This window comes from Gymnogyps californianus, chromosome 1, assembly GCF_018139145.2.
Source record: "Gymnogyps californianus isolate 813 chromosome 1, ASM1813914v2, whole genome shotgun sequence".
NCBI classification, from domain to species: Eukaryota; Metazoa; Chordata; class Aves; order Accipitriformes; family Cathartidae; genus Gymnogyps; species Gymnogyps californianus.
Window position 1 is genome coordinate 24,621,537 of NC_059471.1, and position 13,675 is coordinate 24,635,211.

Genomic DNA, 13,675 nt, shown 5'->3' on the forward strand with positions numbered 1-13,675 from the left:
GGGTGAGACATGTAAGAGGCACCTTTCCCTGCAGGTAGGCATCACTACCAGTTCATGTACCGGTTCATGTGGCAACATCTTGGATCCTGATGCAAGTGAATTAAATACCAGAGCCTGAAGCTCACACCTCATGCCGACAGACACCTCCTTTCTGCTTACTGGTCTCCGCTCTGAATATCTTTGTCCCACACTCAAGGATGTACCAAGAAGGTATAAATCCCAAATGGCTTCAGAAAGTGACCTTTTGCCACACACAACAAAGTTATCTCAATTTTGATTTTTATTACATGGACAGAGAGGTTGATATCGGGGGGCTGTGGGGGGGAAGATGGTCAAAGATTCACACCAAAAATCTACAGTGGTTACTTTCTTCCACGTTATTCCTCACATTTAAAATCCTTGGTGGCCAACTGAAGTCCTTCCATAGTGGAATCAAAGTGAGAAGTTTCTGAAATAAAAAGAGAAGAGATTCTGCTGAAATACCACAACAGCACAGACTGTAGAAAGACTTTAACGGTTGCACATCCGACCCTCAGGCTGAGAAGAGTTCACCTGTCTGATACTTTTAAAATTCTCTTTCTTTCTCATACTCAGCTGTTGGTTATTTCTTTAAAAAATTAAAAAGAATGGAGAGGAAGCAGATGATGGAAAGCAAAGGAAAAATAAAAAATGCAAGGAGAATGGAAAAGGAAGAGAAGAAAACCTGGATGTCAAAACTAGAGATGTAAGGACCCAGTAATCTCAAGGCTGAAAAATAAGGAGAAGAGTAACATAGTGGAATTTTTTTTTCCTCTACACGTCACAAACACTATACAATGAACAGCCGTTCAACCAATACTGCTACAGCATAGCTACGTCTCGTAATTGTTTTGTTATGTTGCAAATTTCTTCCCCTGTTACATTCACTCAGGGCCTCACGGGCCTCCAAGTTATGGAGTTCATGTGAGGCACCAGCACAACCTGATGGTTACTCTTTTCTGAGAGCTCCAGAAACACTGTTCTGGGCAGCTCTTATTCCCCCTGGTAATTATACTCCCTGCTTAAGTAAATTTTAGGCCAGGTTTTCCTGGTAAGCACCGTAAAAGGCAGGTGAGGTCTTCTGGTCATAATTCTGTACACTTTTTCATGCTTCATTTTATTTAAAATCAGTGGTTAAATGTCAAAGGATAGAGAAAATATTTTATTATCATCGTTGTATCAAAGTAGCAACGGGAAGAGGTTTGGCCATGGGATGATATTTTCTGTGGCAATACTGGAAGACTGCTTTAGTCTGCTTTGTATATTTTAGATTATTTTTTTCCATGCTAGCCGAAAGACAGTCCTGCCTGTCCCAGCTATATATTCCTGCTCCTTCACCCGTGTCCTGCTGATCACATGGCTCTAGGACAATTTGTTTCAGCTTGATGGTCCAGACTGAAAACTTTTTGGATGTCTTCATGCATTGGATGATAAGAGTTGAACGCCTCACTCTCTGGCTGTGGAAGCATCGCATCCGGCAAAGGAAAGTGACAGGAATAGCACGGCCAGGGAAAGGAGGAGCGATAACACACGTCATCAAGAGGTTTGTCTCATCAAAACCACAACCCTACCAGGCTGTCATGGAGGAATTCTCCCTGCAGGGAGTTACTGACCACTATGCTTCAGAGAGAAACATGCCAGCTTTTATTTTGCAGTAGTCCTGCAGATAAATGCTTAAACTGACATCGGGTTTTGTCGTCTTGTCCTACATTTGTATAGCATCTGATACTCATGAGACCTGGTCTAAGGAGAACTTCTAGGCACCAAAATAATGTTGTTTTCACTGATCTCAGCATTTTTTAAACTGGGATATCTTGCTTAATCTCCAGAATAAATACTGATGTGCTGCCAATGCTGCAATAAGGAGCTCTCACAACAACTTGAGATTAACCCTGTGTTTTCACAGAGGAACACCACCACTCTTCACTCTCCCATTTAAATAAAACCACCCTTACACAGCATGAATACAGAAGCATGATCATCTGGCTAACAGATTAAGTTGCACTTGGTCAGTAATGCTTAGTTTACTTTCCAATCTAAAGGGACTGAAATGATCGTATTAGCTCTCCATTTATTTTCTATGATTTTAAAAGCTTTTGGTAGGAATGCCTCAGTTTTCTTACTGTTTTTTTTTCCTGACATTTGATGAAATCAAATCCATTTCAACATTTATAGTTGTTCACTTGAGCAGTTTTACAGCCACTCCGGGACACCATTCTTGGCAAGTCTGCTTTAATCAGCAACCAGAAGAGAATGATTTTGTGGTGAGGAAAGACAACCTTATCCCTCAAAACCAGGGACACCATCCACCAGAATAACTCACCTGCCTTTTACAGCGCTTACACTTGCGGACTTCAGCGGACCTCTAGAGTACCCACGTGGGGTCTGGCCAGGGGTCTGTGTTACCTGGTATCCTGTGCCTGATAGTGAGCACGAGTTGATTGACAATCCTAAGAGATGCTTTTTTGCTTTTCACATACTTTTTTAAAATTTTTTTTTAACATCCTAACATTTGTATACGCTTAAAAGCAGTCTTTCATCTGAAGGTTTGGTTGCACACACTGTGGTCCCTGGTATCCGAGCTGGCTGCCACCCAAGCAGGAAGCCCTGCACGTCCTCCCCCTTGCGTCTGCAGCAGCACAGCCCCGTCTGCTCCCTGGCCGCAGCTTTGGCGCTGAGTTGGACCTTACACAAGCTTATCTAAATTTGCCAGCCCAGCTGAAAACCATCCATTTGTTTCCTGTGGGGTTAGCGAGTTAAATTATAGCCTGCATGTCAGCCAGGGAGTGCCGGAGCTGGTAACTGGAGCCGGGCTGGGAGGAAGGGCGCTTTTGGCAGCAGCTAGCCATCACACCAGCTTGGCTTGAGGCAGCAGACCACAGCTCCAGAGCAGCCTAAACCCAACTGACCTCTGGTGTCTCATCCTCTCCCTCCAACAGCCATCAGGACTTTCCTTGACTCACTTCAGATGTTGAACTAAAAAAACCAAACCAAAAACCCCACAAACCCCCCTGACTAACTTCCCTCCTCCTCCCAATACAAAGCCCTAACCAGCTTAGCATTCCCAAGACAAAGGCTTTGCTGAGCACCGAAGCTGCTGCAAGGAGGATGGGACCATGCGGCCAGGACCAGGGCAATCAACTGCTACATAGACTTCATCTGCCAGCAGGGACCTCCAACTTCACCACGCCACCTCAGCACAGATCTTCACGACCAAGTCCTCCTGCGCAGAGCGTGCAATGCCTTTTTTTTTTTTTTTACCCCGAACACTGACTGGGAGTCGTCTTTTGCAGCAAAGTACGCATTGCTTTAATTCTATATTCCCTAGAACTAACATAAGCCAGTGCAGTAGAGTATTAGACTGCAACGTCACGTAACAAACTGGGGTTTAACGATGTTTAGTTTCAGACCAGCAGTCAGTGGCTGCCTCACAAATGCACAGGGCTGCGGATCACTTCTGCTGTGCTCGCCACAAGCAGGAGAGGAAGACTGAAACAATTTTGAGAGTAGCATGGCAGACAGACAAAGGAGGTAAATCTAATGGAAAAAAACAGTTTGTTGGATTCAGCAACCAGATAAAGGTATGGACAATAAGGCAGGACACTCTGCCAGCATACGTCTTTCCTTTCTTGAAGTACACAAAGAAAGAAAGAAAAAAAATAATCAATTTCCAGGTTAATCACAGTTTTCTTCAGGGAAGAGAGCAGAGCTCTCCAAGTTTGTTTCTTTAGCATAAAAACATTTTAACCAATGAACCTGCACATTTCTGGGTAGTAGCTTAGGTTACAAGGTTACAAATCCACACTGAGACAGCCAGTCAGTATCATAAGCAAAAATCTTGCCTGTGGAGTGTTCACATTTGCAATATTAGAAGTAAGTAAATTATAAAAATTTGTGGCTGACACAGGGCTAAGTATTTGGTGAAAATATTTTTTTATTTGCTTACCAAATATTTTACTATTTGATTATGTAAAAGGACAATACTGCTACCAGATGTTCTTGATTTTATTAATAATCTGTGCTGACACCACTTTGCCAGATCAGTGCTGTCTGTACTACGTGGTTCAGAGAGATTCTCCTCCTCTTCCTACATCGGTAGGTGGGACAGACTAATCAGCAAATGACCTGCAATGTCATTTTTGTCATCAATGATATAAAAATGCATATAATCAAATCAACCCCCATTCAGGAGGTTTCAATCCCAACCCAAACTATTCAACTACTTTACTTCTGTCATGAACCTCCACTGTGAAAATTAAGAAACCTTCTAAAACATCAACTTCTGCTTTTATAACTATCCCAACACAGCGCATGTCCGCCTCTCTGACTCCTCCTCCAGCCATCGACTCATACTCAGGTCAGGCACAGGACACTGGGTGACACAGACCCCTGGCCAGACCCCACGTGGATGATATTCCAGCGGTCCTGTGACATCTCGACGGGAATAATTTAAGCCTCAGGATATGGAATTTTTTTTCTGGCTCAATTTGCCCATGATGCAAGTTATTCTATTTCCATGTACCTCAGTTTATTTGTTTTAAAGCTACAGATTAATCCCTTTTCCACTTTGGAAAGAACAACTGATGGAAAATGATACAGAAGTTAAGCTAGCATTTTCCAGCTGGATCCAGAAGTCCTTCCTTCTTATCACAATCTACCTAGAATCTCTCTAAACATAAACAATCTCTCTCACAAACAAACTGGAGAAACTTTGCCAAGTTACCAAAGGGTTCAAAACTTCACAAGACAAGCATGAACACAATAGCATACTTTCTAATACTCAGTCGCACACTTTGTCATGCCAAATGAAAACATTCATGAAAAATTAACACTTCAATATACGGATTCCTATTGCGACCTCCTGCTGCTGATTCTCTACTGAAAAGCAGAACTGTCACTTTTTCATAACCTGGTGAAATACCGTTTTGTTGCTCATACAGTGCTCTTCACAATTAGACCCTTAACGGAGTCAGCATTGCTCTCCATGCTGAAGAGGTGAGGAAAATAGGACTGAGATGACATGACTCACAACAAATCGCCACAGTAATCAAACTGGGAATAAAGTCCAGCTCTTAGGCATCATAGACCACTTTCACTTCACCAGGCAGGTTTTAGATTTCGGAGAAAAAAAATTCATATGGCTTTAATAACAAAATGCTGCCTTCTCCCCCTTCAGGCTTAACCCCCCCCCCCCCCCCCAAACAATGCTCAACCCTAACTTGAGGAAGAAAAAAAAAAAAATCAAGTTGGGTGGTACTAAATGCACCTTAAAAATCATAACAAACAAGGTTCGTTAAATGTTTGGTCAAATATAACACAAGAATGAAACGCATTCACAAGTGTGACTGATTACCTTTTCCTTCATGCAGAATTTAAGACGGTCAGTCATGACTGATGAAACACAGCATCCAGACAGCCAGTGCTAGTGCAGGTCATGACGTTCTCCTCTCTCACCCCTTGAACCAGCTCCATTTCTGGAAGTGTTTCAGAAGAGTCTTGATTCTCTTGGCAATTTTTATTTAGATCTTCGAGACTAATAATATCATCTAAAAAGTAAACAAATCGCAAACTGCAGCCAAAGACACCTGAAATTATCTTATGTAGTCTGTCATTTATATTACGTCAGGACAGAGTATTTCTAGAACAAGCTTTTATTTCATCAGAATACTCTTGATTTTGCCTCCCTAATGGCCTACAAAATAAACCTTTTAGGTTTGTCTCTGACAGGGAAAGTGTGTGTGTGTGTGTGTAAAATTATACTAAACTAATATGGAAATCATGGAAAAACACAACCAGCAACCTTATCCCATAACCTCCACACTGCAGGAATTAATCCATGCAGAAGTCCAGAGCTTCCCATGGATATCTCTTGCTGCTCAAGTGTGTGACATATTATTATGCTGGCAATTTTTAGTGATCATTAATTTTAATTAAGTTGAAGATGCTCAACCTTTCAGAGAAATAAAGTCTAAAGAAAGATTTCTTCATGCTAAACGTCCTTCTGATCTGGAATGGGTAAACTTGAGCTAAGTATTGGATTAATTCCATATGGGAAACTTTAAAAGGCATGGAATTTCAGCACGTGCATCAGGAAACGTAAAGTGATGATTCACAGCAACCGTAGCTCTGCCATACTATGTACACAATCAATGGGGGCACAAATTCATTTATCACATCCTAGTGCTTTTGCACAAAGAGGAGTGTTATCACTCATTTGTGCTGAAAACCGTCAACACACTTCAGCATTAACTATTTTCTCTTCTGAACAAGAAGTATTTTATACAGTTTTTGTATCACAAAATACACTTACCAGCCAAGGAATTTCCATTCTGCAATCCACTTGTTTTCTGTTTTTCCTAAAATAAATAATAATAGTTCAGAGAAAAGAAGAAAGTATGCGACGAGATTTTGTTATTTGGGGAAAGAACAAGGTCCATGCTCTGTTTTATAATTATTATTTCATTGTATTTACAGGATTTTCCTCATTTCCACTACCAGACACTACAGTGCTCCTTAAATAAAAACAAACCTTCACAAAGCAACAGCCACAGTGGGGAAAAAAGTAATTTGTAAGTTAACACTTTCTAACTCAACAAGGAGAATTACTTTGCCGTCAGTCACTCAGAATGACTTCTCTGCTACAACTCTTTGTAGAAGTAGCCATGAGGAAGCTACAGGTAGTGGAGGATGACATTTGCTCAGATGACGGGAGAAAACCATAAGAAGGAAAACAACTGGATGACGGTAGGTTGTACTTAACGAACATAGACCAGGTCAGGACACCAAGTATGAAGGAAAAGGTGGGTTTTTTTCCTCCTTCAGCTACTTTGTATACATTTCTGAAGCTGATCTTTCAAAACCTGAATCCTACCATGGCCTTCAGCTGGTTCTGGAAATACTCAGAAGAGTACGTAAAACATCCATCTCCTCATTGTGGGTTTTAAAAAACAAAGCAAATTTACTAGCAAAGAACATCATCTTGCTTATGAACTGAAGAATTCCTCTTTACACTTGGAATATTGGAAAACCTTCCGAAATCCCCTAAAATTCGTACCTCCACAGAGGTCTTCCACAGTAAATAGATCATCTTTGAAACTTTCCAGTCAAGAGGAACTATATAATCATCTGGCAACAAGGATTCTGCAGAAGAAAATATTTTTTGCAGTTGAGTGTTCAGATCTCTCCATAGCCAAAATATATCACTGAATTACAATTTTTGCACACATTATATATATATAGACTTTAAAAAAAAAATCAGCAGATATTTAAATGAGCCAGCAGCAAAGTCAGAATTTAGGTTTTCTAGAATCTAAGGCCAGTGCACGGGAGGGGGAGGAGGGGGAAGGAGATTTGGTTTTGGTTTCTTTTTTTAGGCAAAGGCTTTCCTACCATACTTTCGTTTCCCCCACATACTCCCCCAAAACTAGGCACAAAAAAGAAAAACAGAAAGCTTTCAGCCCGTAAATTAAACAAAATACAACTTAAGTAACAACCTTTAAATTTTAAAATGTTTAATTATAAGAATTTGTGCAATATCACTAAAGAAATTACTTTCTAAAATGTTTTAACTCTAACGCTGTTTAAGAAGCTGAAAAGAGATTCTTTGTAGGAAAACAGTCTAAAATATATTCTATGCTTATTGAGACTCATACAAGCAAGTCAGTCAACTAAATCTTTCATTTATAAATAACCAAAGACATTTATTTACCAAAAATTTCCCCTCCAAAATAATTTCAATAAAAATTGACTGCAATTGCCAGTGTTGTAAAATACTACAGCTCAAATGTGTATATGAATAAATAGTAGCCTATCAATATATAATAGGCCATAAAAAAGCACAAGAATTTTTGGAATTGTAGGAAAGTTATAGTCAAATGAGAATGTGGCCAGCCTTCTGCAGACAGCAGGCGCAATTTTGATGGAAAAAACCCCAACAAAGAGCAATCGCAAGCTGGCAGGGCTTCAGAGAGATATTGGGGTGGGTTTATATTTCTTAAAGGTTATTTCCAAAGGAAACTCATCTAAACACCAGAGAATTTCACCTGTTATTGACTCAGAGAAGAACGACATTCGGTTCACTAACCTATAGAGTGTTTCTGAATGCCTGTTTTTTCTTTTTTCCTGGAAGATCCCTGTTTTCAAGTCATGGCCAACTCCCTCTACGATGATGAAATTTAAGATGACAGATATGAAGACTCACCAAGTTTGGAGGAGAAAAATGTTTTATATGTAATAGTTGAGGACATCAGCAGCACTTCTCTGCTGTGTTTCAGCTCTGTATGGCAAGTTCTATGGTGTGTGGTGCCAGATTTAGATAAAGCAGCACTGCAGATCCTTTGGGGACCAAGCCAAGGAATGCTGCCAGTGGTTTGCATCACTGTTCTGGCAGGTAGCATTGCCATCAACTTTTACAATAAAAACGAAGAATCCTGAGGTCAGTTTGGGCAGATAAACAGACATAAGCTGCTCCAGCTGTCCTCTTAAAATCTTCATATGAAAATACATGTTTAACTTTAAATTTTACTGAAACAAACAGGTGCAAAGGTCTATGTGCTGAAAAACTGGTCTGTGTTTTTTAATCCTATTTGTTGGCCAAATCAAAGTTACTGTTTCTCCACTGACTAAATTTGGACCAAAGAAGTTGCAGAACTTTATGCATAGGGAACATGGCTCTTTCAGCAGGTGCGTACACAGCACCACGTCCTAGGGTGATTTCCAAACAAATGTCTGCTGTTGTTGTTGCTGGCTACAGCTCTGTAGGGTTACGTTAGCCTGCAGTAAATTTGGAAATCATGGTTGCCACACACAACTCCTTTGAGGCCTGATCATCATACTTCTAACTGCTAACTTAAAATGATTAAACTGAAAGTACAAAAATATGACAACTGGAGCTCTGGAAGGCAAGTATACAACACTGTGACACCACTTAATCATGCATGATTAAAAAGAAGGTATTCACTATCAGAAAATGAATCTTGTAAGTTTGATATTCAATTTCAAATTAAATTAGATTTTGGGAAAGATTTTCAACAGTATCTAAGCCACATAAGAGTGTATGAAAACTTTACTAAATGAAGAAAAAGGAATGCTACTATATTAACCAGGTGGAACACAAAACCAAACATGCAACCTTTATACAAGGTATTTTGTACCATGCTTTCATTTAGTTTTGTAATCAACACAGTGAAGTCTTACTCAGTAGGATGTATTAAATCATCAACGAGAGCTTCATGCTTTGGATTTAAAGTTAGTAAGTTTTTGTTACTAAAAAGACTGCAAATACGAGGCCAAACCAAACGGCACCTTTCACAGAGACTGAAGAAGATTTTAAGTAAAAAATAAAATAAAATCAAATCATTACCAAAGCAGCAGTGATTCCTTTCAATAGGATTAATATTTGATTAATTGGTACCTGCAATAAAAATGAGTATTTAATCATAGTTTTGTTTGTTTTTTGGTTTTGGGAGAGCGTTTTGGTTTTTGTTTGTTTGTGGTCTTGGGGAGGTTGTGGGTTTTTTTGTTTTGTTTTGTTTTAATTTTACGTAGGAGTAGTAAGAAGAGTATTACCCAGTGGAAGACCTGGAGAACCAAAGAGCTGCACAAGTTGAAAAGCAAATCCTAATGATAAAGGAAGTCCCAGAAAACTACATTTCATATTCACTTCTTCATTATCTTCAAGTTGTGAGGCCTCTGCTGGCTCAGGGTCATCTTCATGCACGTTTTCACCGCAGCTTGCCAATATACTAGAACCTTCTGGATAATCAGAAACAACTTTAACAGAGGACAAAATATCTGGTTGGCTATTTGTAACCTCTGAAGAAACTTGTTCACTCTCGCCCTCCTTTTTATCAACTACGTGTCGTTGCTTAAGAGTTCTAGCTTGCTCCTCCTTCGTCCTGGAAACTACACAAACCCTGCAGGAACATTTTGGCATAGGAGAAGATTGTCCTGAATGAATGTAAGAAATATCATGTAACAGAGCATCTGCATCCAGGGTGGGTAAGGAATAGGTTGCCTCGGTGCCACTGTAAGGTGCAGAATACTCCTGCGATGCACGGTCCTGTTCATGTTCCTCTCCACAGTCCTTGCTTAGAAAGCTCTTTTGCCCCACTTCCAAAACACTTTTTTGGGGAACATCATCTTTTATTGGGACTTCCTTCCCTTCCTCTGTACCGCCAGCAATCTGTCTTGGTAGATTAAACTTTGGTGCCAAGTTGACAATTCTTCTGTATCTTTTCCTCTTTGACGTCATCGGTGCAGCATCATTTCTTGGAACATTTACTTCACTCGAACACTGCATGAAGGTGGCCCTGGCTTCCACAAGGGAATCAAAGTGCACTTCACCAGCTGGAGATGCCGATAGACCATTGCTTATTACATTGCCAGCCTCCTCAGTTACTGTTACCTGATGGTTTTCCTTTACCAACCCTTCATTTGACTGATAGCAGTTTAGCTGTGTTGAACTGCTCGTATGAGTCTGTTTAGGTTTCCTCATTTTTGGGGGTCTTTGTTCACCTACAAATTTATCCTCCGACCAAGAAGAGAGAGAAACTTGTGTATCAAAGCCCAGCTGCAATTCCTCAGTAGGTAAATTAATTGAAAAAAAAGCCCAGGCATTAGAGCTATTCTCTTCTGCCTTCAATGCACCTTTGTCCTCTGTGTTATTATCAGGCACATTATCATGTACGTTTGAATTGTAACACTGAGAGATTTCTTTTTCTTCACCATTTAAACTTAACAGCTTAGCTTCCATGTCAGGTTCACATGTAATTTGATATGATCTGAATTTGTTTTCTGTGCTTAACAGTGGCGTGTTACAATCTTCAGAGATGCCTTCTGTTTCCTGGATGGAATTTTTATCATTGCTTATTTTTAGGAAACTGCTTCTGCAAAGATTTTCTTTGTGCCTTTGATTTGTTTCCTCATCATCTAATGCACTTTTGGTTAGGTTTTCAGTAGAAAAAGGTTCTACATCTATTAGAAGTGAACTGTCACCTTCTACAGGCAATTCATTTTTCAATGCACTGTTTGACATCGTTGAGACCTCAGACACAGCAACAGGAAACCTTTCTCTTGAAACCACTGCAGCTTCTTTTAGGCTTTCATCATCACCATTAGGCTGCTCTTCACAAACTGTTACTGGATCCTCTGGATCTTCACTGAACGTACACAATGATTTGCTGTTTTCTTCTTCTGAATCATCCTCTTCACTTTCTGATGTGTCCTGGTCATCTGGAATTGGATGATGAGCTGCTCCACCTAACATTTTCTTCGTAATCTCTGTATGATTGCTTTTCATTTTTTTGTTTCTTTTTCGCTTTTTCCTCTGCTTTGCTTTTGTCAACAGGTGCCCAGCATTCTTCTTTAAAACTGTCTCCCTATGTGAAAATAAAAAAAGTTAAATAAAAAAAAAAAATCAGTAATAATGTATTCGTGGTGTTCAATTTGAAGAATAGGTACTTTCTGTTAATATGATGATCAAACAGACCATCTGCTTTTTTTAAATAGATAAAATCTCAAATAAAACCTTCTATTGATTAAACAAATGCACACCTTAAAATTCAGAACAATCTTGAACATTTTAAACCAATTTAAATAAACATAGCTGCTATCTCATTAACTCAGCTTTACAAAAAGTATCACAAATCATTGCAAGACCAGACAACATGTTTCTGGATGTCTTTCTAAACGATGTTTGAATAACATACTCAAGAGCTACTGCTATTCTGAAATTTCATTAGATGTCATGCTGAGCAGAAAGGTACTAAGTGGAGGATGTAGTAAGAAAATGTCATCCATTAAGATTAAATGGACTATACTTAGATAAGGTGGACTCAAATTCAAAACATACTAACCAAAAATCTGAATAATGTAATGGTACAGTGACTACAGCAACTCTGATATTTACTGTTCAGTATATTATGTGTGGATGCATACATATTTCGAAAAAATATTTCATATTTTATTAGCAACAAAATAATACACTACAGAAAAATTAACACAGTTGTAGGCAGTTATTTACAATTAATTTTGTAGCTCTTTTCAGAACTTCGGATTTTTTTTGTCTGCATTTCTCATCAAATTTAACAGATAGCAGCCCTAACAGTGACTTCTCTGAAATCTTGATGTTAGCCCGTCAGCCGGCTAACCCTGAAACGAACACACGTAAGAAAAACCTAGTCCAGAAATCTAACTTCTCCCTATGCAACTCTTCAGAGAGAGATGAGATTTTTAAAGTTAAGTTTGACTGATAAATCTTCGTATCAAAGATCTGCTCCTTTTCTGTAATTCTTTGCTGTTCTGTAACACTTTGTTCAGGATGGTACTTCACACAACACACTAAAGCAAACAAAGCAGTAGCTAGAAGAATTATAGGGTAAAATTAGTTACTTTCTGGGCATTCATATGTAACATAAGCTGTTTTAAGTGCTGCATTCTGAAATTAACAGAGAAATAAAAAAAAAAGGGGGGGGGGGGTGACTGCATGCGGAGGGAAAGCCAGAGTCACTAGTAGGCAACCTGGGACCTAAAGGTCACCTATGGAAACCTATCCTTACCCTTTATTCATTCTTGAATGTATTAATTGTTAGTCTCATATAAATTCCTTCTAATTTGAACTCTACAAAGCAAACCCTCCTAATTTTCTGAGTGTGAAGCACATCAGCAGCCTTCTCGGCCTCAGTATAGCCACAAAGTCACTTGACTGGAACAGGGTCCAAAAGTCTTGGTGCCTTGATATTGCTGCAACAAGCACTATGGATCTCTGAAAAAATCTTGTTGGAACAGACACAAATTTTATTGCCCTATAATAGCATGCAGACGAGACATCCTACTAAGAAATGGGATTTCCTTCAAATGTTGGCATTTAAGTCCACACGGTGCTTTCCTCCAAGGAATGACACCTGACTTCCCCTTTTCCAAATCAGTGTATTTTCAATGCAGCGCCCTATGGTTTAAGTAAGTGCAGATGTCTATACTGCAGATGCTTGAAGTTAGCCAAGACAAATTCCACCCTGAATTCTGCTCACAGTACATTCCCTACTCAGCAACATGCCTCCTTTCTCCCCCCCAAAAAGAGACATGGGATGCCAGACAAAGTTTTAGGATTGATTAGATCTTATTTGTCTTTTGAACTAAATGATATAAAAGTGAAGCATCTGCAATGGTGGTTGGAGAAATTGCTTTCTTGCATATAACCCAGATCTGCAGAAATCATATACTAATCACAATTTGTCTTAAATCCTGACATTAACCTTCTTCTTCAGCGATGAAAATTCATGACTTGAATTTGGTTTCAGAAGACGAAATTCTCTTATGTTTTCAGAACCATAAAACCCCTTACCAGTGCAATAGAAAATAATGTCCCTTTTTAAATTGTTTTTAATGGGGTGGGGAATAAAACATCTGACCTGTGCACCAAGTCCAAGAAGAATTTAGTGTTGTACCTGAAGGGCCTTGTGCTGCCATAACAACTGTGCAGAAATGACAACCAAATTGCCAATGTCAGCACTGGCACAGGAAAGGAATGGACTTCTCCGGTCTTGGTGTTATTGTAGCTATACTCTTGCTTACCGCTCACTTCTCCCAGATGCAAGTCTGCGCTGCTGCTGATGGAAGTGAACTTCTCTAATACTGATTCAAGCATGTTTCTGGTGCC

General features: G+C 39.5%; 1 protein-coding gene across 5 annotated transcripts in view; it reads right to left on the minus strand.

Annotated features, from left to right (window-relative positions):
* Positions 1-261: 261 nt before the first annotated feature.
* Positions 262-13,675, minus strand: part of LOC127029372 (NEDD4-binding protein 2-like 2) — a 50,185-nt gene continuing 36,771 nt past the window's right edge. For 2 of the 5 annotated variants that reach the window (XM_050914963.1, XM_050914961.1), the window contains 5 exons: positions 9,586-11,396; positions 7,073-7,158; positions 6,329-6,374; positions 5,372-5,564; positions 262-448 (listed from right to left, as the gene is read on the minus strand). In XM_050914963.1, coding sequence (XP_050770920.1) covers positions 5,404-5,564; positions 6,329-6,374; positions 7,073-7,158; positions 9,586-11,396 — 2,104 coding nt within the window. In that variant the 3' untranslated portion in view covers positions 262-448; positions 5,372-5,403. Of the gene's footprint in view, positions 449-5,371; positions 5,565-6,328; positions 6,375-7,072; positions 7,159-9,585; positions 11,397-13,675 lie in introns of those variants that run through there. The other 3 variants (XM_050914962.1, XM_050914966.1, XM_050914964.1) reach the window with 3 other exon arrangements.